The sequence below is a fragment of the Myodes glareolus genome, chromosome 8, assembly GCF_982192425.1.
Source record: "Myodes glareolus chromosome 8, mMyoGla1.1, whole genome shotgun sequence".
NCBI lineage: Eukaryota > Metazoa > Chordata > Mammalia > Rodentia > Cricetidae > Myodes > Myodes glareolus.
The window spans coordinates 75,362,305-75,388,449 of NC_142033.1; the positions used below are offsets into that span (position 1 = coordinate 75,362,305).

General features: G+C 52.3%; 2 protein-coding genes across 4 annotated transcripts; one reads left to right on the top strand and one right to left on the bottom strand.

Moving 5' to 3' along the window:
- Nucleotides 1-1,999: 1,999 nt before the first annotated feature.
- On the top strand, nucleotides 2,000-13,775 carry Inpp5j (inositol polyphosphate-5-phosphatase J). Of its 3 annotated transcripts, none has more exons than XR_007235052.3 (13): nucleotides 2,000-2,395; nucleotides 4,149-5,296; nucleotides 5,652-5,765; nucleotides 5,891-5,999; nucleotides 6,176-6,292; nucleotides 6,581-6,756; nucleotides 7,074-7,185; nucleotides 7,328-7,437; nucleotides 7,568-7,751; nucleotides 12,201-12,338; nucleotides 12,486-12,563; nucleotides 12,670-12,802; nucleotides 12,990-13,127. XR_007235052.3 is itself a non-coding variant. In XM_048449984.3 (13 exons), exons 1-13 carry the CDS (start codon nucleotides 2,291-2,293, stop codon nucleotides 13,494-13,496), a joined length of 3,003 nt encoding a protein of 1,000 aa, XP_048305941.3. In that variant the 5' UTR covers nucleotides 2,000-2,290; the 3' UTR covers nucleotides 13,497-13,775. The 3 variants fall into 3 exon arrangements, 2 of the variants coding, with proteins under 2 accessions (XP_048305941.3, XP_085548262.2); XM_048449984.3 differs by having other exon boundaries at nucleotides 12,698-12,802; nucleotides 12,990-13,775; XM_085692136.2 differs by having other exon boundaries at nucleotides 2,001-2,395; nucleotides 4,686-5,296; nucleotides 12,698-12,802; nucleotides 12,990-13,775.
- A 254-nt stretch (nucleotides 13,776-14,029) lies between these two features.
- Nucleotides 14,030-20,140, bottom strand: Pla2g3 (phospholipase A2 group III). The gene is made up of 8 exons (XM_048449986.3): nucleotides 19,787-20,140; nucleotides 18,996-19,641; nucleotides 17,989-18,121; nucleotides 17,604-17,738; nucleotides 16,953-17,236; nucleotides 16,133-16,262; nucleotides 15,912-16,028; nucleotides 14,030-15,193 (listed from the first exon to the last, which is right to left on the bottom strand). The coding sequence occupies exons 2-8, from the start codon at nucleotides 19,507-19,509 to the stop codon at nucleotides 14,980-14,982; spliced, it is 1,527 nt and encodes a 508-aa protein (XP_048305943.3). The 5' UTR covers nucleotides 19,510-19,641; nucleotides 19,787-20,140; the 3' UTR covers nucleotides 14,030-14,979.
- Nucleotides 20,141-26,145: the final 6,005 nt, after the last annotated feature.

Sequence of the window (26,145 nt, forward strand, 5' to 3'; positions counted from 1 at the left end):
GCCCTTGCTTCCGCCATCATCAGGTGTGTTAACACCCGCACCATGATGGTCATCTCCTCCTCGCCCTCAAAGTATCTTTCCATCCCATGCTTTACACTGGCCTGAGTCTTTGCCCCCCCCCCATAGTCCAGCCTTACTTTCAATCCAGATACACAGGCCTGACTCAGAGCGAGTCCATAAGAGTGAGCACAGACAGGAGAAAGCCTGTAGTATCTGTTCCCAAGAACTTCAAATAGGGGTTGGCCCGGGCTAATAAAAATGCAGAGTTGGCCGTTGACCTCCAAGGACTCTGGGCACAAGCCTCTGAACATTTTGGGCTGGGGAGACGGCTCAGTAGATAAGAGCACTTGCTGTGAAAGCTTGAGGACCTGAGTTCAAATCCCCAGAACCCAGGTACAAAGTTGGGCATAGTTGTGTGCACTTGAAATCCTATCTTGGAACAGGTGCAGGGCAGAGACAGGGTGCTCGCTGGGACTTGCTGGTTGTTAGCCTAGTTCCAGATTCTGTGAGAGACCCTGTCTCAAAGGAATAAGGTAGAGAATGGCAGAACAAGACAGCTGAGGCCCTCTTCTGGCTTCCACATGTGTGCACCTGAACACATGCTCCTGCACACATAGGCACACACCAATTACATGCACCATACAAACAAATAAGGAAATAACACATGGCCGCACAAACGAACAAAAGGACTTTGAACATTTCCTGCCTGACCTGGGTGTTGTTCATCTTTGGTTCAACCTAGTATTCCTAGATGGATTCAGATTCCAGGGATAATTTAGCCGAGATGAGTCAACGTGGAGCAGGATGGAAACCTACAGCCCACATTTATCTCTGGCCAAATCTGACCTTTTCAATCATTCTCTCTTCTTTTCTCTTTTCTTCTTATTTATTTTCCCTGAGAATGGGTCTCACGTAGCCCAGTGGGGCCCACTGTTTATAGTAAAAGGTGACATTGAACTTTTATTTTCATCTTGTGTGCATGTGTGTGTATGCCATGTGTGTGGGCTCTCACAGGATCGGCTCCCCTAAAGCTGGAGTCACAGGTTGTGAGTCACCTGACATGGCTTCTAGGAGATGAATCTGGGCCCCCCGGAAAGCAATCACACTCTAAACTGCTAAAGCCATCTCTCCAGCCCCATGGCATTGAATTCTCCATTCTCCTGTTTCCAAGTACTGAGATTACAGAAGGCTCAACTCTTCTCCATTCACTCACTCATTCATTCATTCATTCATCAAACATACTCCTGCACTGCTGGGCACCAGGCCCTGCTCTGGGTTCTGATCTTTAAGGTCTGAAAGACTAGTGAGCTTTTGGCTTATTTTTGGTTTTAGCTTTTTGAGAGAAGTCTCCCTGTACATCCAAAATGGCCCTGACTTTAAATTCATACTATAGCTCAGGCTAGCCCCAAACTCTCAGCAAGCCTCCTACGATGGCCTCCTTGGTTCTGGGGTGACAATATGTGTCCCCCTCCTACTGTGAACTCCTCCCTAGTTTCCCTCCCTAATGTGCCCCACTGGTTCGAGTCGGTGGGATCCCTGCGTTAACCCACTGAAATGCAAGACCTCCTCAGTTCCTGCACCGGCCCTGACAAGTGCCTTTCAGATCCACAGCCGGTGAGTGAGTGTTAGAGAGAGGCTGAGATTGGATGGTGGGGACATCTGAGGGCAATGAGATGACTGCTGAAGAGGAGGGGCTGGCGCTGGCTTTGAAAGGGAGAAGACTCCAGTGGCTGGAGCCCGACTGTCTGGTTTTGGTTTGAGAAGAATAAGCCAGACAAGGATGATGTGGAGGAGGGGGAGCTGGCCCAAGACTTAAAAATGGGGCAAGGGTGGGGGCCAAGCCAAGTCCTGAGCTAATCAGGAAGTCAGGAAAACAACTGGGCAGAGACTCCGGTGTCCCTGAGGCCTTAGAAGAGGCTGCTGACCTCTGAACCACCTGTCCCTATAAACCTGCAGGTGTGCCTGTGGCCATTCCTGGAGGAAGGGTGGGTCTGGCTCTCTGTCTGGAGGGTGGAACAGACAGGGGGGTCTTTTCCAGCGTCCCGGAGGGATTAGGGCCAGGCTGATAGGTGCTTATATTACCCACAGATGTTCCAGCATCAACAGACAGCTTGAAGTTTTCCTAGGGCTTGGCCACTTAGCCCTGGCCACCTTCAATATGGGAAGTGGGTGCCTGTGCCTTTAAATTCTCAGCAGGTTGAAATGGCTGATGACATCACTGGTTCCCGGGAGCTGAGGAGCTGGAGTCAGAACCCTAGGGAGCCAGGCTGCACTGCCGGGGGCTGCAGACATGGAGGGCCAGAGCAGCAGTGGCAGTGCCAGGCCAGGTACCAGGGCTGGCCTGGGACCCTTGCCTGTGCCCCATGGGGTTTTGCAAGCTGGGGCACCCTCAAAGGTAAGAGCCCCCAAACCCTAGCTCCCATTCCTGATCCCTGGTCTCACACTCCCCCACCACACACACACACTCTCTGCAGGCACTCTGGTGCCCCTGGCTAAGTGGCTAAGAGACTGGTACTTTTCTGTGCCCACCAAGCAGGTACTGGACAAAAAAGGTCACCCTGTATGGGCAGTGGTGGGGTGCCCATAGAGAAATAGAATGAGCCACGGCCCAGAGCCCCCCCAGAAGCACTCTGGATGGTTGTCAGGGGACCCAGTTGTTCTCCAGCTTTGCTGTGTGACCTTGGGCAAGTTGCTGGTCCTCTCTGAGCCCATGCAAAATGAGGGGGTTTGTGTCTGAAGACTAGAATTGTGACATCTGTGATGTCTAAGTTGTTAGTACTGGAGGCGGTATGGTGGTTGGGGGGAGGGGGCACACAGTGGGACACTTGGAGCCAAGGGGAGTATCCAAACTGCAGCCTCAAAGAGCAAGTTCACGGAGGAGGCAGAGTTTCAGGTTCTCTGAACCGAGAAGGACGCGGGCAGAGACTGGGACGGAGCAAGATGGGGCCACCCTGGGGTGAATGCGGACCTTCTGTCCTCCCTGGCAAAGGACAGTTTTCCTGGCCTCTGGAGACTGGGGACATCATAACAGAACTGACGAGGCAGGGGGGCTACTGTCCTTGTCCACCTGTCAGATGTAAAGGGTCCCTACTTGCCTGTCCTCACAGGTGGGGAGGGGACAGGCAGGATAAGGGGGCACAGCCTAGGCAAGGAGAGGCGTGGCAGCAGACCACACTTCTTGGGATACCTGAGTTCAAGGGTGGACTCATTCTCCAGCACTCGGGGACTTCCAGGAAGTGCTAGGCTAAAAGTGACAGGCTGCTCATCCTGTGGTGGGGGCCCTTCCCAGGGTCCCTTTGCCTGAAATCACGGAGCCAGGGTGGGAATGCATATGACCGGCTCAGCTGCCGGCTCTAGACACTGCACAGCGCACTGGGAATGGATCAGCACAGGCAGGGCTGTGACCAAGGGGTCAGGGCTGGTAGGTGGTGTGTGAGAGGCACCTAAGGGCTACTGGCACTGTGGAGGAAGGAAAAGGCACTCAGCAGGGTGGACCTTGTGTTCCCAAACCCACATGGACAGACTTGGGGTATTGTCAGCAACCCTTGGTAAGGGAAGCTGTAGGGGCTACAGTGGTGGCTGCCCTGGAAGCTGGTCAGGACAGAGGAAGGCTAGGAGAGCCCTCAGATTCAGAGGCATGCTCTTCTTCATCCATTCAGGATCTCGGTCTTTTAAAGTTTAATATGGAAACATGGCTTTGTATCCCATGTCTCCTGAGAAAGAATCTAACCTAGAGCAGAATGGGTTGGAGTGCAATATCAGGGAAGAATTTTCTTGGAATGAGCCTCTGTTCTTAGCTGTGTGGATCTGCTGGGGTCTCCATGGGATCCGCTGCTCTTAGCTGTGTGGGTCTGCTGGGTCTACACAGGATCCACTGTTCTTAGCTGTGTGGGTCTGCCGGGGTCTCCATGGGATCCGCTGTTCTTAGCTGTGTGTGTCTGCTGGGGTCTCCATGGGATCCGCTGCTCTTAGCTGTGTGGGTCTGCTGGGGTCTCCATGGGATCCGCTGTTCTTAGCTGTGTGTGTCTGCCGGGATCTCCATGGGATCCGCTGTTCTAAGCTGTGTGGGTCTGCCGGGGTCTCCATGGAAATGGAGACTCAGGCCCTTGGTAAAGTTCACCCTGAGTCATTGATTTGTCCTCCACAAGGTGAACTCAAGTTTTCAGCTTTCAGCAAAGAACACAGGCCCAGTAACCCTGGAACCAAGGTTGGCTCTGGCACCTGTGGGACCACGAGCAGCTGTGTTACCTCCCTCCGAGGGACCAAGGCCGGCTTTAGCATCTTCCCGACCCATCCTAGCTCCACTCTCCACCCCTGGAGAACAGAAAAGACCTCCATCCCACCGCACCTCCAACCTGGCTTCAACATCTGTGGGCCAGCTGGTGGTGTCTGCCTCTGCAGGACCAAAGCCTCCAGCAGCCTCCTCAGTCTCGATCCTGGCTCCAAAGTCTCTAGGGCAGCTAGTAATATCCGCCTCTGCTATGCCAAGGCCTCCTCCAGCTACCCTGGGGCCCATCCTATCTCCAACTTCCAAGGACCAGAAGCAGCTGTCACCCACTTCTGTGGGACCTAAGCCAGCACTGGCAGCCTCAGGCCTGAGCCTGGCCCTGGCCTCTCAGGAGCAACCCCTGCAATCACCCTCCACTCCTTCCCCAGTGCCCAGTCCTACTCTGTCGCCCTCTCAGGAGCAGACGCTGGCTCCAGCACCTACGACACTGGCCCCAGCTTCTGAGAGACAGTTGTCAGCTAAACAGAAGGATGCCGTAGTACCCAGGCCCATTCCCCCTCCAGAGGGGTGTCTCCAGACTCCAGCTCAGGCAGCTGTCCTTGCCACCTCTCCACCAAGGGCCCAAGCTTCCTCAGACCCCCGACTTTCCCCCTCCTTTCGTGCCCGACCAGAGGCTCCACGCCACAGCCCGGAGGATCCAGTCCTGCCGCCACCACTACAGACCCTGCCCTTGGATGTGAGCGCAGGCCTTCCAGAACCTGGCACCCGCTCCCCTGGACTTCTGTCTCCTACCTTTCGGCCAGGGACTCATTCAAACCAGACTGTGCCCCCACCTCTGCCCAAGCCTCCTCGGTCTCCCAGCCGCTCCCCTAGTCGTTCTCCCAACCGCTCTCCCTGTGTGCCCCCAGCCGCTGAGACAGCTCTCCCAAGACCTAGCACCCAGAATGCAGTGCCTGGCAGGTCCCCGAGCCCTAACCTACAGGCACCAGAAAACTCAACCTCCACCACCACCTCACCATCTTCCTCTTGGTCAGCTCAGCCTACCTGCAAGAGTGACCCTGGATTCCGGTGAGGCATTTTCTCTCATGGAAAGTTACTGGGACTTGAGAGCAGAGACGGGCCATTCTTTCAGGGGGATGGTGTATTTTCGCTCAGTTCACCTCCCTAAGTATCTATCTTGGTGGGGAGAGTGCCGCTGGGTCCACTTGGGGACCCTAGAAGATATTATACCTTCCTAAGGGACTTGCTTCTCCTTCAGTTTATCTCCCCAGGAAGGTAGTCAGGGATGCTAGGCCCACTCTGAGTCTTTTCAAAGGGCTCCATCTTTACCTGCCTCGGTTTAACTCCCCAGAGAGAGTCCTGTGAGAGAGGGAGGTGGGGAAATGGTGCCCAGCAGTAAACTCCCCCATGCCCCTGTCTCTAGGATCACTGTGGTTACATGGAACGTGGGGACTGCCATGCCCCCTGACGATGTCACATCTCTTCTTCACCTGGGCGGTGGCCATGACAGTGACGGTGCAGATATGATTGCCATAGGGTGAGGAGTCGTGTGGGTGTGTCCCTTCCTAAGCATTTCGGCCTCCTGGACACTCACCCTTAGAAGGAATTTCTAAAACAGCCCCTCCAATCCGATGGTTGGTCCCTTTCCCCCTTGCTTCCCAGGTTGCAAGAAGTCAATTCCATGATCAACAAGCGGCTCAAGGATGCGCTCTTCACCGACCAGTGGAGCGAGCTCTTCATGGATGCACTCGGGCCCTTCAACTTCGTGCTGGTAAGGACGCCAACACCCTCGTGGGATGCTTCTGGTTTCCCGCTCCCATCTCTAAGAGCTCTTCAGGGACCCTATGGCTGGATCTTTGAATCCAAGAGAAGGGGGAGCAGGAAACAGAGGCAGAGGCTGGGGGAGGGCCGGATGTGGAGTGTCTCCCAACAGGCCTCCCCCTGCAGGTGAGCACCGTGAGGATGCAGGGTGTCATCCTTCTACTGTTTGCCAAGTACTACCATCTGCCCTTCCTGCGGGACGTGCAGACAGACTGTACGCGGACTGGCCTGGGTGGCTACTGGGTGAGCATGGGAACGGGCTTGAGTGTGGCCGTCAAGATCCCTGCCTCACACTTGCGTCCCTCACCCTGAGACGCACCCCAACCCAAGCACCACCTATCGCTTCGCCCATTTTTTTAGACTGCGTCCCCTCTCTGCCCCTTCCCTGTACCCGCGCTGTTTCTTTCCTTAGACCCCCGTCCCTGCTTACGCTTAAGCCTCCTCTGCTGCTCACCAGCTCTTATGCCCAGCTCAGTGACTCTCCTCCTGGCCCAGGCCAGGTCCGTGACCTGTCAAACCTCGTGCCCCTAGGGTAACAAGGGCGGAGTAAGTGTGCGCCTAGCAGCCTTCGGGCACATGCTATGCTTCTTAAACTGCCACTTGCCGGCGCACATGGACAAGGCAGAGCAGCGCAAGGATAACTTTCAAACTATCCTTAGCCTCCAGCAGTTCCAGGGACCGGGTGCACACGGCATCCTGGATCACGAGTAAGTGGGTTTGCAGAGTGTCGGCTGGATGGGTGAGGGACCCACTCATACTACCTGTAGGGAAATGGAGGCAGATAGCAGTTTGGTGGGAAGGGGTGGGTCCTGTAAGGTGGAACTTTGCTGAGGGACACCTTCTTGCTGAGGGTCTTAACCTAATTTCTCTAGACTCTCTTACTCCTCCATCTCTATTTCTGGGCTGACTGAAGGCTCTGGCAGGCTCTGCCCCGTGCTGTGGGGTTGGAGAGGTGCCAGGAAGGATCTAGATTGAGCCTTTGCACCTCATGGACCCACTAACCCCCATTCCTACCCCGGAGCAGCCTCGTATTTTGGTTTGGGGACCTGAACTTCCGCATTGAGAGTTATGACCTACACTTTGTCAAGTTTGCCATAGACAGCAACCAGTTCCATCAGCTCTGGGAAAAGGATCAGGTAAGAACCCTATTCTCCCTCCCTCAACCCTGAACACAACCAACACCTCAGGTTTCTGCCCCCATCCTTATCTGTCCCATCCCATCTCTGAATGCTGCAAGGCCCAAGTTGTTTGTTGGTTCTGCTTTTCTGAACCCCACAGCTCAACATGGCCAAGAACACTTGGCCCATCTTGAAAGGTTTCCAGGAAGGGCCCCTTAACTTTGCTCCCACCTTCAAGTTTGATGTGGGTACCAACAAATATGATACCAGGTAAGCCAAGAGATGGGGTGGAATGAGGTAAAGGGAGCCTGTGAGAACCAGGGCAGAAAATAAGCCTGGGACTGTGCTTTGACTCCAGGCCCAACCAGACCCTGAAACTCAGGTTACCTTTCCTACACAGTGCCAAGAAGCGGAAGCCAGCCTGGACAGACCGTATTCTGTGGAAGGTCAAGACTCCAAGTGGAGGTCCTAGCCCCTCAGGACGAGAGAGTCACAGGCTCCAGGTGACCCAGCACAGCTACCGCAGCCACATGGAATACACTGTCAGTGACCACAAGCCCGTTGCTGCCCAGTTCATTCTGCACGTGAGTCCTGGCCACATCCTCCCCTGATGACATCCCTTGGCCCCTTGGCCCAACTGAGAATCTCCTATTTTTTTTTTATTTTTTTAGCAATTCTCTATCTACCAAGCAATCTTTCTCATTTGTCCTTAACAGCATCCATTCTTTCAAACCAAGAGGGCGTGGGGTTATAATCTCCATTTTCAGATAAGACCGTGGCACCCTCCCTTGCCCGGGACCACACAGTAGTAAGAGGAAACGCAAGTATTTGCAGTTTGATTGCAGAGCTCGTATCTCTAACTGACTTCCTTCTTCCAAGAAATGTTTAGGGCAACAAGTTAAAATTTGAATGTGGAAGCAGGAGAATCAAGAGTTCAGGACCAGCCTCAGATACATAGAGAATTTGAAGCCAGTCTGTGGTATATGAGACCTGTCTCAAAAAAAAAAAAAAATCCACATGTATAATAAGACCAGCAAAGTCAAAATGTGTACTCAAGGCCCAGGTGACTTTCATTCGTTGTTAATGTATTGAATGATCATGGTCTTATCATATGGTAGGCATTATGAAATGGGCAGTGATGAAGAAGAGAGAGAGGGAAAATTGCAAAGCCAGGTTGTAGATACACCAGTTGGCAGACTACTTGCTTAGCATGTGCAAGACCCTCAGCTTTGTCCCAGCACCAAACTCAGTGCCACGATCTCCACATCTACAGAAACACAGATAAAAATATTTTGAGAAAAAAAATGTGTCCAGGGGGACTGGAGAGATGGCTCAGCTGTCAAGAGAATTTAACTGATCTTGCAGAGGACCCAGGTTCAGTTTCTAGCACCCGAATAGGGCAGCTCACAATCACCTATAACTCCAGATCCAGGAGATCTGACGCCGTTAGCTTGTGTGGGCATCCCCACAATGCACATACCCACCTTACCTCCCCATACAAACATACACAAAAATTTAAAAATAATTTAAGAATATTATTTTAAAACATGTGCCTATATTGAATATATATATATATATATATATACTCTTTCTTGTCATTTTCCTTAAACAGTACGGACTAACAACTACCGTCATATCATTTGCATTATATTGTACTATATTCTATTATATTGTATATTATGTAAGTGTAAGTAATCTAGAAAGAATTTAAAGTGTACAGAGGGCTGTACAAGGTACACGTACATACTATAAACTGTTTTACAGAGGCACATCAGCATCCTTGGCTTTCAGTGTCTACCAGGGTAACCAAACACACTCAGATGCTCAGGGGTGACTTTATTGGGTTAGACCTGCGGTTTCTAGTTGCCAAAGTGAAAGGGGGAAGCTCTAGAGTCTTAGAAACTGTTTGGAAGATGATGTCATCTAACTCCATGATTTACTTTGGGGTAACCTCAGGCTCCTACTGAGATGGCCGTGTGCCTCAAGTCACATAAAGGTTCAGTGGCAGAAGCAAAGCTGGATAGATCCCGTGTTTCCTACCTGGAAACCTAAGCTGTGTTTTCTGGATTTCTTGGTCTGATAAGAAGGAGCCCTGCAGGCCAAAGAATGTTTCCCATGGTAACTTTGTCATGTGATCAGCCAGTGGGACTTAAGCCAATACTTCAAGTGTTGATGGAGATTGGTCGAAGCCTGGCCTCCTGTGAACTCTGGGACAGGAACAGGGCGGGAGTTTTCGCTATAGTCATTTTTTAGATTGCTTCTTACCTTGCACTAGGCTTCTTCAAGCTCATGAGCTGCTACCTCAGATCCCCTAGTGTTAGGGTTACAGATATGTGCCACCTCACCCTAGCCCTTAGACAGGGACCTCACCTTGAGACTCAGCACTTTTGCCACACTACCCGCTCCTTCCTGTGGTGGATAGGAGGGAAAATTTACCTGGGGCTTGAATCCAGCTCAGCGGTAGGACATTTCCCTAACATGGGCAAGGCACCAGGTTCAATCCCAGTGCTGCAGAAAGAACTAAAAGAAAATAACTTTTTAAAAAGTTAGCATAAACTGGGACTGGTAGCCTACACCTGTAATTCCAGGATTCAGGATAGTGAAGGAAGCGGATCAAGAGTTCAAGGCCAGGAGCCAGGTGGTGGTAGAGCATGCCTTTAAACCCAGTACTCAAGAGACAGAGACAAGCAGATCTCTGTGACTTCGAGGTCAGCCTGCTCTATAGAATGAATTCTAGGACAGGCTCCAAAGCTACACAGAGAAACCCTATCTTGAAAAAAAAAATATATATATATATATGTGTGTGTGTGTGTGTGTGTGTGTGTGTGTGTGTGTGTGTGTGTATGAAAAGGAAAGAAAGAAAGAAAGAAAGAAAGAAAGAAAGAAAGAAAGAAAGAAAGAGAGTTCACGGTTAGCCTGGGCCATACATAGTAAGATCCTGGATCAAACAACAATAAAAATTACCCATTGAGCCAAGCATAATGGCAAATTTCTCTAATTACAATATTTTGGAGGCTGGGGCAGAAGAATTTCAAGTCCAAGGGCAGTCTGAGTTATTCAGTGAGTTTCAGGAGTCCCTGGTGTACAGACTCTGTCTCAGAAACAAAGCCCACAGTTACTACCAGATACCTATTCTGCATTAGGCTGTGCGCGGACACTTCGCATGCACCATCCCTAATGCCTTAGGCCCTGGAATGTTGGGAGAAACCGAGTCTGTTTACTTTATGCTCTTCATTTACGTTATGTGTTTTGACTGTGTGTGTTTCTGTGAACCTGGTACATGTGGAGGCCAAAGAAGCCATTAGATCCTTTGAAACTAGATGGCTATGAGCTGCCATGGGGGTGCTGGGAACTGAACCCAGGTCCTCTGGGAGAACAGACAGTGTGTTCTTCAACACTGAGCCGTCTACTTCTCCAGCTTCTTGCTTTAATAAACTCCATTCACTTATGTGCACAGGTGTGCACTCCCTGGAAGAGGTGAGAGGACAATTTTTGGGAGTTGGTGTTCTCTTCCCAAATGTGAATTCCAGGGATTAAACTCAGGTCAGATTGAGGACCAGGACTCCCACTGAGCCACCATCTCACAGGCCTTGTGTTTTGGTTGGTTGGAGATTTCTTTGTTTCTTTGTTTGTTTGTTCTTGCCTCTTTTAGAACAGAGTCCCTAGTAACCTGGTCTGGCCTCCAACCAAGGGCCATCCTGGGATCTGATCCTCTAGCCTCCACCTAAGAACTAGGGTTCTGGATGAGGACCATCATGCCTCTGCAGGGGTTTTGACCTTGCAAAGCCTCAGAGCACATTTCAACCTGCCTTTCTGTTTGGAACCCGGGACAGGGAAAGAATGCACTGGTTTCTTCCGGAACAGCTAGGCTCTGAAGCTGAGGGAGGGAAACCTGAAACCAGACCAACAGGGACCAGACAAAGGCCTGAGGCTGGCACCACCTGAGCTCGCTCTTAGGGACACAGGTGGCCAGTCCTCTGGCTGCTTGCCACTGCAGAAACTCCACCTAGTCAGGTGACTCTCTGGTTGTCCTGGCTGGTCCCAGGGGAAAACACTCATGTTTATAATTTGTCTTCCTGGACTGATGACAAAGGCAGTTCTTAGTGGGCCCTTCATAGTAAGATTCAGATGGGGGAAACTGAGTTTGGGGGTGGCTAGGGTCTTGTCTGAGGTCACACAGCAATTTGGTGGCAGAGCTAGAAGATGAACTGAGGTCTGGGCTCTTGTTGGCTCCAGGGAGCCAAGCTTATTCTGGAATTTTACGTACCACAGGGCTTTTTCCATCTCCCTTGCTAACATTTAGGTAGATTCTTTAGTGAGCTCCTAAGCAGTTTGTTACCAATTGCATTTCAGGGAATCAGCAGTACAATCCCGGTCTAAAACAAGAGCCTTGAGCGCTGGAGAGATGGCGCAGTGATTAAAAGCATTCACTGGCTGCTCTTCCAGAGGAACCAGATTCAACTCCCAGAACTCACATGGCAGCTCACAACCATCTGTAACTCCAGGACCAGGCGCCAGACACACACATAGTACACGCACGGACGCACATGCAAGCCAAAAACATACACGTAAAACATTTTTTTTTTAAGAAACTAAAACTAGACAAGAGCCTCTGGGTTTACAGACCAGGCCCTACCTTTCAGAATAGCCGAGGAAGTAACCCACTGTCTGTCTAAGCCGGCAATGGCTGAGCCGAGGCCAAATCTAAGACTGGCTGTCTTCAGAGCTCCGTTCCACTCACTTCCTAAGAAAGCTAAGGGTAAAAGGGGGCCCGGAATGGAGGCAGGAATTTTGCTTGTTTGGGTTTGGTTTGGATTTTACCAGGTTTTTGGAACAGTTTTTCACTCTGTAGCCCATTCTGGTCTAGAGCTTGCCGTGTCACTCAGGTTGTCCTCAAATTATAAATCCTCTTGCCTCAGCCTCCAGTAAGACTATCGTTACAAACACAGGTCGCTACCCAAGAGCCCTAGGTAATGTGAGACGTTAAAGGGCATCCTCTGACATTGTCCCCTGTCCCTGCCTTGCTTGGGCAGTTTGCCTTCAGGGATGACGTGCCTTTGGTACGGCTGGAGGTAGCAGACGAGTGGGCACGGCCGGAGCAAGCTGTGGTGCGGTACCGTATGGAAACAGTGTTCGCCCGGAGCTCCTGGGACTGGATTGGCTTGTACCGGGTGAGTCAAGCAAGAGTCTGGGACTCTTGAGGAAGGAGGTGTCCTGCAACCCCGCCTCCCTGAGTATCACTGCCTTGTCCTGTGTTTGACGCTCTGCTGGGAAGCTGCAGCATTAGGGTGTCCCAACCCTGGTTCCTCTTTGCCTAGGTGGGTTTCCGCCACTGCAAGGACTACGTGGCGTATGTCTGGGCCAAACACGAAGAAGTAGATGGGAATGTCTACCAGGTACTTACAAGGAGAGGAGGGTTGGAAGAAGGCCCCCATAACCCCGGGGGCACAAGGGTTCTTCCTGGGGGAGGGGGTCCTGAGGCTACCTACCCCTTGGCCCCAGCTTGGGCCTCTACCCCTGTGCCCACCAGGTGACCTTCAGTGAGGAATCACTGCCCAAGGGCCATGGAGACTTCATCCTGGGTTACTATAGCCACCACCACAGCATCCTTATTGGTGTCACTGAACCCTTTCAGGTAAACTGATCAGACTCTAGGGCCAAAGCACATCAAGAAGTCCCAGTCAAATGTCCCATCTTCTGGGTTCTGTTCTGGGACCCCAAGACCAGTAACCCTACCTACCGCTCTGGGTCTGCCAACATGGAGGGAAGAAAGTGGGCAGGCTAACAAGTGGGATTGCCGCAGTGGCCAGTATTCTCTGCAGATCTCGCTGCCTACCTCAGAATCGGCCAGCAGCAGCACCGACAGCTCCGGCACCAGCTCGGAGGGTGAGGACGACAGCACTCTGGAGCTGCTCGCACCCAAGTCCCGCAGTCCCAGCCCCGGCAAGTCCAAGAGACACCGTAGCCGCAGCCCTGGCCTAGCCCGCTTCCCTAGTCTTGCTCTCCGCCCTTCATCCCGTGAACGCCGCGGTGGCAGCCGGAGCCCCTCACCCCAGAGCCGCCAGCTGCCTCGGGTGACCCCTGACAGGGGTCACAGTAGTGGCAGCCGAGGTAGTAGTGAGGAGGGGCCCTCTGGGCTGCCTGGCCAATGGGCATTCCCACCTGCTGTGCCTCGAAGCCTGGGCCTGCTTCCAGCGCTGCGCCTGGAGACAGTAGACCCTGGTGGTGGAGGCTCCTGGAGACCTGACCGGGAGGCCCCTGACCCTAACAGCCTGTCCCCTAGTCCCCAGGGCCGACTGGGCCTAGAAGAAGGGGGCTTGGGGCCCTGACGTGGGTAGGCAGAAAGGCCTGGACAGCCTCACTCTGCCTCTCTCTTCCACAAACCTGCCTGCCTCTCTCTTGCTGCTGCTCCAGCCGTCCACCACACCTGCCACTCTGTCCTGGCCAGGAGTGGCCAGCTGGGGCTCCCCAAACTCAGTCCTGGCACCACCTCAACTGTGACAATCAGCAAAGCCTCGCCTGGGCCCCCATCTGGGATGACGGGGAAAACTCTGGCAGATGTTTCGATCTTGGAGGTCATCCATTAGGAATTAAACTCTCCAGCTTCACTCCTGGCTCCTTCCTGACTTATGAGAAGTTTGCAGATGGGGGTGGGAGGAATTATGGATGTGAGGAGTGATAAAACTAACATATATTAGGCACCAGCTGTATATGGAAACATGTCATCTCCTCTAATCTCCCATTTAATCTTAGACTCATTTCACAGATGGGCAAACTGAAATCTCCAACAGGACCCCTCAGGGTCTCAAGAGCAGACAGCAAAGCTCAGTTCAGTCTGGCTACGCACTAGAAGAAGAGAATGTTTACTGGTTATATATGTGTTTATTAATTCACTTACTCCTCAGCAGCCCTGTGAGATAGTTCATGTTTATGGCTCCCCTTTTCAGGCTGGGGGTGTAACTTAGTTGATTGCATGCTTGCTTAGCAACTCAGAGTGGAAAGGTTGAAGCCCTGGATTCCATTTCCAGTACCACATAAAACTTGGCGTGATGGCTTACTCCTGTAATCCCAGTCCTTGGGGGTAGAGGAAAGTGGATCAGAAGTTCAAAGCTATACTTGTGTACATAGCAGAAGCCAGCCTGGGCTACAGTTAAACCCTGGCTCAGACAAAAAACAAAACCAAAACAAGTACAAAAAAAGAAACACCTCCTTTTTTTCAGAGGAGGAAACTAAGGTTGAGTGGGAGGAAGGAGGTCCCTAACTCTTCAAGGGCACAGGAGAGATTTCAATTCAGAGTTAGAGCAGAAAGATTAGCTCGGGCTAGGAAGGGCTATTAAAAGAAGGGGGTCTCCGGTGAGGAGAGTGGGGAGCATGCTCCCCATGTTGAATTCAGACCTGGGTATTTCCGCTGTACCCCTGTTTTCCCGCCTGCAGCTCTAGGCCTCAGAGCCAGTTGCTGAGACTCCCGGATGCAGGTCCCGGGACATGTCAGTTTTGCAGCAGGGACAGTCGGGTCCTACTTCTGGTACCTCTGCCACAGTCACTCCCCGTTTCCACCAGTGCGTGAAGTTTCCCAGCAAGGCCGAAACCCAAGGCTTCAGAAGGCGCCTCCTCAACAGCACGCGCAGGCACAGGGGTTGTGTCACCAGCTGCAGGTCACCCAGTACAGCGGATGTGGCCCGGCGTCTGGGCCTTGAGGTTCCTCCCATCAGGCCCTCCTGTTGTCCACACGAGTCACGCTGTTCCTTGAAGAGGCCAAGCTTCTCAGAACATAGCAAAGCCAGAAGGAGGTCCAGGCTGCTGCACCTGAGGTCATGAGCTCCGGAATGTCTTCGGTCCACCGGCTCTCCAGATTGCGCGGGTTAGTTGTAGACACTGGCTGTAGAATGACCAGGAAGTCCCTGAAGGCTCCAGAGGCTGTGCCATGCTCCCATCTGCGCCTTTATCCCAGAAATGGAGTCGTTTCCGCTGAAGCCTCTGCAGGTGCTGAGCTGACACCTTGATGGCCCTGTGGTCTCTGGAACAGCTGTGGGGAGAGCAGGGGTCAAAACCAGCAGAATTCCACCCTACAAGGCCCAGAGAGGAGCAGGTGTGAGGCCAGAGACACCAGCAAGGCAGAGAGGGCATGGCTATACCCAGATGAGGCAGAATTAACCTAGGCTAGTACCCAGAGGCTTAGGTTCCATATGGAATGGTTGTAGAAACCTGAGTCAGTAATTGATCCTCAGTTTCCCTATTTCTGTATCAAGCAGGTCTTGAGCTATGTCCAGCACATCTGCTATTTTCTTGTCTCCTGAAATCTTTTGTTTGTTTGTTTGTTTGAGACAGAATCTCTCTGTGCATCCTAGACTGGCCTTAAAATTGCTGCCTAACCCGGCTGGGCCTCAGAGGACTTTATCCTGCCTCATCTTCCCAAGTACTGGGACTCCAGGCACGTACCCCACACCTGGCTTTCCCATAGCATTCTACAGACAAGGAAGTGGTAGACAGTTGGAAAGCTACATCAGCTTGTCAAAGACAAACGAGAATTAAATCACAGAGCCCAGGCACATACATCCCCGGCCACCCAGGGCTGCTGCAAAGCTGGGCCCAAGACAGCATGAAGCAGAGCAATGATTACAGATGGAGTTCAGAGCCCCCTGACCCTTTCCCAGGCCCCTCGTCCCAGGCACACAATTGTTCTCTATATAGGCAAACCCAGCCCTTGGCAAAGGTCCCCACCCCCTGGCTCTGCCTTCACTCACCCTTTGCTTTCAGCACAGTTGAGTTGGGGGGCCAGCTTGAAGCAGGTGGTTCCCAGGAGTTCCCAAACCTTGCTGGTGCCAGCAGGTGGGCTGTGGAGCCTCAGGGCATGTGCCAGACTGAAGGTAGATGCAGGCTCAGGCCGTGCCAGAGACTTGCCAGGTGCCCCTGCACAGTCTTGTCACCAGGCAGCCCACCCCCAAGTCCACCCAGCAGGCCTCACCGGCGGGTGCAGTTGCAATGGAAAAGGGGCATCTGGGCACTGTTGAGAAGGTGGAACTTGGTTTCCTGGGGCTTGATCTGGTGTTCACACTGGTCCAGATGTTGAAGCCTTCGACACACTCGGTGGGCACCTGGAGGCAGATGTGGTAATTAAGAAAGCCTGGCCCACCAGGGAGCCCACCCGCGCCTGTCACCATCCAGGAGACACACCAGTACACGTGCTTGGTTACATGGTCCTTTCTTGTCTCTGCCCCTGTAGTCACAGAACGTCACCCACAGAACCACACCCTCCCCACCCCGTGCCCAGTCACTGTCTGGAGATCCCAGATAAGGCTTCCTAGACATAGAGACTACGAAGATGAGTCTGGGAGAAAGAGAGAGAGAGAGGGCTCCCGACAGGAGAGCTTGGGTCAAAGCCTAGCAGTGAGAGTTGGTTATGAGGGCTTCGGTTGTTTCTTCTGGACTTGAGCATGGAACCTGGGGCCATGCATGTTGTAGACAAATGCTTCGCCACCAGATTCATGCAGCCGGGTACATCTCACCCTTGCAGTTGGCATTTGGGTACAGTCAGAGTACATAGGGTCTAAGGGTTCTGAGTGCTGAGATTCCATCAGCTAGTAGTGGGAGAGGTGAGGGACTCAACAAGGAGTGGTATGGCCCCACCTATGGAACATGGAACCCCCTGGCTATCCGGATGTGATGAGAAAATTGGGGTGTCCTGGGAGGTGTTTAGAACAAGAAAAGAAGTAATTCCTGCATTTGCACACAGAACCTAGAACACCCACTCACCCCACCCCCTAAAAGTTTGGTTTTAAACTCACCTTGAAGCTTTTGGCCATTGTAATAGCCGGGATGGGGGACTCCTGACTGAGCTCTGGGAACCATACCAGGCCTGAAGGCAACAGCAGGGGTCTGGAGGGTTGTGGTGGTGGTTGTGCTTTGGTGCTCGACTTGTGTCTGCTGTAGGCGCCTCTTCTGGGGGAGTGTGCTGGGGGCTGGACTCTGGGGGCTGGGAGTAGGTGAGGTAGCTACAGCCTGCCAGGAGGCATTATAGTAGGTCCTGGGCTGAAGGTGAGCGAGGGGCACTGAGCCATAGGCCTTGCACCTGAAGGGGGCAATTCAAGGCAATTGATGACCCAGAATTCCTGTTCCCAAAGGCCCCAGAGTATTCTCTACAGAGGCTAAATTTCTGCCAGTCCCATCTGCCATCCCACTGGGTTGTGGAATAAACCCCAGAAGGGTCCAAACCCCTGACCCTGCCCTAAGGAAAAGAAAACTCTACAATGTACGATTTCTAGAGGACAGACAGACCTCCTTCCCTCCTTGGTCTTGGAGCACAACCTGCCCTGTTGGCTGGGCAAGGACTCAAGTGGGCAACCACGTACCCACCCCACCAGTGCCACGCCACATGTACCTGCCCCACCAGTGCCACACCACACGCACCCGCCCCACCAGTGCCACGCCACACGCACCCGCCCCACCAGTGCCACTCCACACAGGCCTCCTGCTCCTTCAGCACAAAGCATGGGATCTCCAGCACGTTGAAGAAGGCCACGCCCATGATGTCAGAGATGGAGTCACTCTGGTTCCTCAAGCATTGATGAAACCTGCCCCCAGAACCAGAATTCAGGTCCCAGGACCCCAGAGAGCCTCCTGTCGCATTCTACAGCCCACCCTATAGATGATCATTCATTTTGGGGGGCCTCAGTTTTGCCCACCTGCACTGAAGGTGGTTGGGAGAGGAAGGGACCCCTGCTTCTGATCTTTAGAATTATCTGGATTTCTAGTGCTGATACCCAAGACTGGGTAACTCTGCTCTGCCCTCTGAGCCCCAGGCCCTCTCTGCCTGCTGCCAACCTGGCATCACAGTCGCAGTGAGAGATGGTGTGGAATCGGAAGTTTCGGATGCCATAGTTAAACTGCAAGGGTGAGATGGTTTGTGGGCATTGGTCGTGTTCCCGGCAGCAGAGGTCAGGACCGTGGAACATACCTGCATGGAGAGAAGAGGGAACAGACTAGAGCAAGGTCCTGGACACTGTGCACCAGTTATGCCGACCTGGCCATAGTAGTTAGAATTTGCCCAATTGTCATCCCAGCCCACGGGTGGCCTCAGGGCAGCTGGTCTCTGGATAGCGCCAACATTTTCCGAGAAGACCATCCAGGCTTGCAACCTCCTTTGCCTCCCCCATGCCAGGAAGCTCACATTCCAGCATGTGGACGCGTCTTCCTCGGAAGTCACTAGAGCTGACTCACAGAGTTCCCAAGCTCACACCCAAATAAAGCTCCAAGTTATGAAGGTGTGTATAATAGAATGACGGGCAGGAGGGGTGCAACATTTTCTCTGGTACCGCAAGACACTGGGTGGCCAAGATGCCACCCTGGCCTACTCAGGTCAAGTCCTCCGCCAGCTCTTCTTGCAGACACACAGCAGACAACCACAGCCCCAGCAATAGTGCCCTTCATGGGTGTTCCCCACGAGCTAAGCTCACAGCAGTCCCGAAGGGGAAGTGGCCCTTTATCTTACAGATAAGGAACTTGGAGTTGCAAGAAGTGTCAGTTTGAATGTGCTGAACGACAATTTGAACCCAGGACTGAGAGGTTTTTCCACGGAAGTACCTCATGGGTAGAGGCTGTTTAGAACAGCAAAAGTGGGATCCTCCCAACCTGCCTCCTCCCTTAGAAGGTGATTCACAAGGACTCTGGGTTTGAGTAAGACCCATCCATGACATCCACTTATGTGTCCCATGAAGAGCTACTCATGCTCAACCCCATTTTACAGATTAAAAAAAAAGTTGATGTTCAAAGTACCTAAGTCACTTCTCTAAAGATATCCCCCTCCCCACATACACACCCCCATGGCTCACCCAGTTCTGAGGAGTTCTCTGCAGAGTTCCCAACTCCACACCACAGCGTGCCAGGAATGGTCCAGCCTCTCCTCCTTCTAACATGCCCTCGGTCAGGTGCTCCACTCTGTCCTGAGGCTCGCTTCTCCCTGGCTCCTGTAGGGCTATCCTCAGACCCCTGACAGGCCTCCCACTGGCTCTGCAGGGTGGCCAGGGCTCTCTGCAGCTCAGGTCCAGGAGTGTGGGTGAAGGAGTGCCTCGAGGGCTCACGAGTACAGAGGACTCCAAAAGCTCTGATGAGCTCAGAGTCATCCTGCCTGATACATACCTTCAGCCTGTAGTGCGCATCCCAGAGGGCCTGGAATAGTGCCAGGCCTTGGGCATCTTTGCCCAAGAAGCTCAGAGAACCCAGAGGGTTACCAGGGATGGGCTTGACCAAGTAGCAGGAGGTACTGCCCCAGTGAAGGGTGAGGGAGCCTCCTGAAGCAACCCCTAGAAAAGCCAGCACCCCCAGAAGGACCCCCTGAACCCCCATTCTGTCCTAGGCCAGCCTGCTCAGACAAAACCCCCTGGATGCTTGCCTTTGGCTACCCACGAGGCAGCTGCTGAGTCTGGATCAGAAGGGATGCCAGCAGGCCCTGGGTGTCAGTCGGACCAATGAATGGAACTGAAGGAGGAGGAGAAAGGCAGGAGCATGGGGTGATCTTGGGCTTGTAACCAAATCCACCGGCTGGGCAGGCTGCTGATTGGCTGAGAAATACATTGCTGGGCCCACGCCTCCACTCTCCCTGCCCTCAGTGCTGTCCAGTCACCTGCCCCAGGCCAGCCTGTAAGGATGCATCTGTGGGAGCCAAAGCCTTGGGCTGTGAGGGTGGAGGATGGAGGAAAGAAGCCAAGGAGGAGCTGTGTCTCCTGTGGACTAAGAAGAGAGTGCAGGGACCCCCCAGAGGAGAGGAGACCCCCAGAACCTGCCATTGTCCTCCTAACCCAGTTGTGGCTGCCGCACCCAAGTCTATGAAATTGGCAAGAGGCCATGTACCTCACTCATCCAGGGCGGGTAGCAGAGGCAAGGGCAGGTTGGGGCTCTGGGGCCCACCCTGGGAGTTCCCAAGTCTTTCCGGGTCCTGGCTCTCAAAAAGACTGTTAGTATACTCCAGAGAGAGTGGCCAGACCCCTGGGACCCCTGAGACCCCTGGGACCCCTGAGACCCCTGGGATCCCTGAGACCCCTGGGATCCCTGGAAGCACAGATCTGGTCCAACACCAATACTCCTGCCTGATAGTGGGGACCCACAGCCAGAGGAGGACCTGAAAACAACATGGAGCAGAGCTGGCGCTGGGGGATTAGAGAGACAGGGTCCCCTGGATAAACAGAAAATGGCTCAGAGGGCCAGGTTTGCATGCCTTTAATTCTAGGAGCATGGTCACCTGAGGACTCAGAAGGTATCATGTGTCCCCCAGGAGACATGGGACTTCTATTAGGGACAGGGTTATACTCAGCACTGTTTCCCATGTCCCCAAGCTAATGTGTCATTCAGCTTCCAACCGTCTGGGGAAGCTGGTACTTACACCCATTATGTAGATGAAGAAACTGAGCTCAGCTGGATGTAATGGCACATGCCTTTAATCCCAGCTCTCGAGAGGCAGAGGTAGGTGGATCTCTGAGTCTGAGGCCTGCCTGGTCTACATAGTAAATTCCGGGACAGCCAGCACCACATAGTGAGACCCTGTATTGAAAAACTAAAAAGAAAGGAAGAAAGGGAGAAAGGAAGGAAGGAAGGAAGGAAGGAAGGAAGGAAGGAAGGAAGGAAGGAAGGAAGGAAGGAAGAAAGGAAGGAAGGAAAACTGAAACTCCATAAGGATAATAAAAATTTCAAATTGCTTTCAGGCCCCATGAAGCAGGGAATCAGGGCCGGCCTAGCCCAGCCCCTCTCCAGTCCTCTTCCTACCACTCCAGGAATCAGATCCCAGCTTGGCAGAGTCAGAGCCAGTCCTGGGCAGGGGAGCTCAGTGTGCTGCTTCAGGGGAGTGAACACCAGGTCATGTGGTCCATCTTTGCGGCTGCAGAACTAACATCCACCTGTGGGGGGGAATAGCAGAGGACAGTGACAGAAGGATGGGTGTGACTAACCTCCACGCCAACCTTCTCCAGAGGTGGAGAAAGAAGGTACGGAGTAGAGGAGGTGCTGACAGCAGAGGGAGCGGGCAGGGACACAAGCAAACCCAGCGGAAACATTTTTTGCATGACTGTGGTATTTTCTTTTGTCGTAGGGCCTGACCTCCAGCCTGGCTCCCTTTTCCACATTCCGTACCCTTCCTCACCCATCACCTGGAAAGGCCAGAACAGATCACATCAGGAGCCCAGCTTTGGAAAAATCAGGCAGATCCAGCTGGGATGGCGTGAGCCTGGCCTTAGAAGTCAACTTCTCTCAGCCTTGGTCTCCACTTCTGCATGAGCAAAGCAATCCCTGCAGTTACCTATAGGACATTAGGCAAGACTCTTAATGGAGATCCAGCGTCTGCTGCGGTCCAAAACACTCATGCCTCAGGGCAGCAGGAAGCAGCTTATCTAGAGAAAGCAAATCCTAAGATTTGGGGGCCACTGTGTCTATAACTATCCACTTTGGGGCGGGGACTGTGGGACTTTGGCCAGGGTACTGCCTCACGGGGGAACTTGGTCTTCTCTAGGTCCCTGTTTTCCTCCTCTGCTGGGAGAAGTACCGCCGGGAGCATCTTTGAGTTCTCTTCCTGTCTTGGCCCTGCAGGAAGGCAGGCCGGAGCAGCACAGGCCTCAGGGGAGGCAACCACCGGGCTTCTCTCCCCACTCCCCCTGGGTGGCCGCATCAGTCTGCCAACAGGAGCTGTACCTTGTGTCCCATCAGGGTGTCCCTCAGAGAACAGCGGGGTCCAAATGAGCAGGATAGGACAGAGGTGTAAACTTTCCCCTGAGCCTTCATCACCCTGATTCACAGCCGGCATCGGTGAGATAAGGAATCGATGTCTGCCCAAGAAATCAGTCCTTCTTCTCCTGCCCTTGTCACCCATTTCCCCTCCTCCTTTCTTTCTTGGTGGGGTCTTGCTAAATAGCCCAGGCTAGTACCAAACTCGAACTCCTCCTGCCTTAGCTTTCCGAAAGCTGAGTTTACCAGTGAGCACACCATGCTGCAGCCCCATGACTTTATTACTTTTGGCTTCTCACTCATATCCCCATCTGCCTGTGGTCTCCTCTGGGCTAAGTCTCATCATTTCTGTCTCCTCGAGTCCCATCTTCCTATCTCCCTGACTTTATCCTTCCACCTCTTTCCATTTGTCTCTCGGTCGGTCTCCTCGCTTCCATCTCTTCTCTCCCCACCCCTTTCTGTTTTATGGTGCCAGGGCTAGAACCCAGGGCCTTATACACACACACTCACCAAGCACTCTAGAATCCAGGGCCTTAGACACACACACTCACCAAGCACTCTAGAACCCAGGGCCTTAGACACACACACTCACCAAGCACTCTAGAACCCAGGGCCTTAGACACACACACTCACCAAGCACTCTAGAACCCAGGGCCTTAGACACACACACTCACCAAGCTCTCTGCTACTGAGCAACATCTCCAGGCCCATTTTGTAACAGACGCTTAGGGACTGCTTTTGCTAAAAGAGCATTGACTCCTTCCTCACTTGGTAACAACAAGTAAAAGTGGGACGAGAGCTTAGCGTCTCTGTCTTCAGCCCCACCTGTCTCCTGCCTAGCTTTGCACATAGCTGTGCTGATCATTCATGGAGTGGCAATCTCAAAACTTGAGCGACCTCTCCCGTTTCATTCCCTTACAAGGCTGAAGGCACAGAAGGCAACCTGCTTCTTCTCACTGTTGCCTTTTCACAGTGTCCTATCCACGGCCCTGTTGTCCTGACCCTTCAGCTACCTTAGATTCAGGAACAGCAGATCCCTGAAGGACAAACCACCCTGCAAATGAAGGCGATTATCTCTGTCACTAAGGCTGCACCTTGGATATGAAGGATCATTGCCCGAGAACTGGCCTCAAAAAGTAAGAGCCTCTTAGGACCTCCTTGCACAACCAGGACTGCTTAGGCATGTAGACTCTTGTCCCATTTCTTCTTCAATTTAAACCTAAAACCCACTAGGCAGTGGGGGCGCATGCCTTTAATCCCAGCAGTAGGGAGGCAGAGGCAGGCAAATCTCTGTGAGGTCAAGGACAGCCTTGTTTATAGAGTGAGTTCCAGGACAGCCAGGGCTACGTAAAGAAACCCTGTCTTGAAACCTCCCCTCCAAAAAACTAAAGCTCATGTCAACACTCAAATATGAATTTAGGGGTAGTTGAACCCCTTATCAGCCCTTCCCAATGTGTTGGTTAGATAGCTCTCATTATTATTTGTATCTTTGGGGCTTTTGTCCTATTTTATTTGAGAGAGTGTTCAGAATTGTATCTCAGGCCGACCTTGAAGTCACTGAATGGCTCCTGTTGGCTTGCACCCTGCAGAGATCCACCTGCTATGGCCTCCCAAGTGCACACCACACCTGGTACATAGAGGGAGTGTACCACCCCAGGACCTGGAGATGCTCCATTGTTGTCCGCCCCCACCCCACTCTGAACCCAGTCTCCCCACCTCAGAATCTTCCTCTTCACCAGCCTGAATGGCGTCTCACTCTGGCCTTCTGAGCTGGCACCCCCAGCTTTACCCAGAAGGCACCGTGTGCTCTGTACTCTGAGAATGGGACGGGCTGTGCCCAGCTTCAGAGCATACAATTCACTTAGAAACAAAAAGTCATTGCATTTACTGTGTGCCAGGCACAGGATGAGACCCTGCAGAGAAGATGCTTCTGAGAGCTGGGCAGGAGTGGGTGGATGGGGGAGCTCAGAGGGGGGCAGGGACTAGGAAGGGAGCACATTCCCCTAGGAGAACAGAGGCTGGAGGTGGGAGAGCGGCTGGAGCCCAGTCTCAGTTGTCTCCTCCAGGAGCCACTGCCAAGACTGAGTTAGAAGCGATAGAGATTTATTGGAGGAAATAGTTGGATAAAGATAAAAGGAGAGGATGTAGAACTGGGCACGGGAACCCTTCAGGCCATGTTTCAGCTCTGACATCTATGGGAAGGGGGGTAAAGGGAAGGACTCAGCTGACGGGAGGCTAGCAGGTCTAAGCCAGCCAACAAGCTCTGGTGTGATTTCCTGGGGAGGAGCCCCACTTGGACCCAGTCAGCCCTGCTCTAGTGACCCAATTGTTCTGTCAATAGCTGGAGGCTCCCCAAGAAGTCAGTGGTCCCTGCTGCAGAGCCTGAAGGGGCTGCAACTTTAGCTGTCTGTCAACTGCTCTCTCACAGGGACCCGCGGAGGTCAGTGAGAGGGACAGAGATCTCCGGGGAGATCTCAGGCCACAGAGAAAGGAATGCTGGGTATAGAACACACCTGTAAGATTCCCAGGTGGGATTGGGTCCCTTGTGTTCCTGATCACAACTGTGCCCAGCTCCAAGTATGAGGAAACAGAACGAGGCCCAACGAGACAGCTCAGCATTAGATTTGATGCTGCAGCTGCCTAGGCTACTGTGGTGACCTGTGCCTGCAATCCCAGCATTTTGAAGGTAGGGGCCGGAGGGCCAGGAACTCAGTTACATAGCAAATTCAAGATCAACCTGGACTGTATGAGACCTGTCTCAGAAAGAAAGAAGAATTGAGGGAAAGTAAGAGACTATAGGAACCAATGGACCTCACTAAGCACCATTGGAAACTATGGTGGTTCAAAAATATGCCCACAAATTTTTTGATACTCTTCTTCCCTTCCAAAGGAGGGGCCTCAAACCCCTCACTTGAGTAAAAGCTGTACTGATTAGTGACTTGTTCTGACAGTTAGAATGTGCTGGAAGTGACAAACTTCCAGCTTCGAGAAGGAACTGTCTTCCTCTTTCTCTGGAATCGTCCCCGCTGAGAAGCAGGGCGGTCATTGTCACTGGGGCAGCCTTGTAAAAAGGCTCCTGGGATGGGAGGTGAGCTGAAAGGTCTGTGAGCCAACCGCTCCAAAGTATTTCAGGTTTCACAGGAATGCAGCTTTGCTCTCGCTCTCTCTCTATCCCTCTTCCCTCTCTCTTCCCCTTGTGTGTGTGTGTGTGTGTGTGTGTGTGTGTGTGTGTACTTCAAGTGTACAGTGATTAGTCAGGGTGTAGTGTCACAGGCACCAATAATCCTGGCCCTCCGGGGGCTGAAGCAGGAGGACTGTGAGTTTGAAAGTCAGCCTGGATTATATAGTGAGACTCAGACACAGAAAACAAAGCAAAATCAATATTAAAAAAAATAAAATAAAAAAAGCATCCAATGTCCATAGCCGTGTGACCAGCGCCACTAATTCCAGAGTATTTTCACATTCCCCAGTAATATAAATAATATAAATAAGAACTAGTAATAGTTTATTCAGCCTCCTTCTAGCGTGATGACTGTGAATCGGCCTTATGTCTTCATGGAGCGATCTGTTCCATACAGTTCACGGCCAGTAACGCCGTATTAACAAGCAGGGCATGGTCTGATAGACTCCTGCTTAGATGAGTTTGTCACTGTGCAAACACAATAGAGTGTGCTTACACAAACTGAGGGAGCTGAGTCAGTCCCTCGATGTGACTCCTGGACACACAAAGAGAGAAGTTCCATACGAGGCTGAGGAGGCGCTACTCCGAAACAAGGCATGCTGCTTCTGCAGTAAAGTTTTTGGTTAAGTAGAAGGAGTGTATTCTAAAATAACAATAAACTAGTACAATAAATACATAAACCAGTTACACAGGCATGCGTCATTAACTAGTTAGTGCTATTTACTCTGCCTAATTGCATATGCTAAAACTTGTGGTGCGGTGGCTCTTTGTCCCTCTGTCACCACAAAATGTGAGTCATGCGCTATGCTCTGCACTCTGAGTACAAAATCACTAAGCAGTTGGAACATTCCTGCAATTTTAATCTTTTTATAAATGGTTTTATTTTTCTTTTTAACTATGTGTTTGGAGGGTAGGGTTGGGCACAAGAGTGTAGTTGCCCTTGGAGTTCAAAAGAGAGCATTGAATCCCATGGTGTTGTAGGTAAGGGCAGTTGCTACTGGCTGACATGCTGAGAACTGAGCTCGGGTCTTCCAGCAACAAGAGCTCTTAACCAGCAAGGACCACCAGGGAGTCTGCAGACCACTGTTATG

What these genes read in the sequence shown, in the direction of transcription:
- Inpp5j (XM_048449984.3), top strand. Translation starts at nt 2,291, where the DNA reads ATGGAGGGCCAGAGCAGCAGTGGCAGTGCCAGGCCAGGTACCAGGGCT. An exon ending in CTGCCCAGTTCATTCTGCAC is followed by an intron (nt 7,752 to 12,200) that starts GTGAGTCCTGGC and finishes TTGCTTGGGCAG; the next exon opens with TTTGCCTTCAGGGATGACGT. An exon ending in TAGATGGGAATGTCTACCAG is followed by an intron (nt 12,564 to 12,697) that starts GTACTTACAAGG and finishes TGTGCCCACCAG; the next exon opens with GTGACCTTCAGTGAGGAATC.
- Pla2g3 (XM_048449986.3), bottom strand. Translation starts at nt 19,509, where the DNA reads ATGGGGGTTCAGGGGGTCCTTCTGGGGGTGCTGGCTTTTCTAGGGGTT. An exon ending in AGAGAACTCCTCAGAACTGG is followed by an intron (nt 18,122 to 18,995) that starts GTGAGCCATGGG and finishes CTCTCCATGCAG; the next exon opens with GTATGTTCCACGGTCCTGAC. An exon ending in CATTGCAACTGCACCCGCCG is followed by an intron (nt 16,029 to 16,132) that starts GTGAGGCCTGCT and finishes ATCTACCTTCAG; the next exon opens with TCTGGCACATGCCCTGAGGC.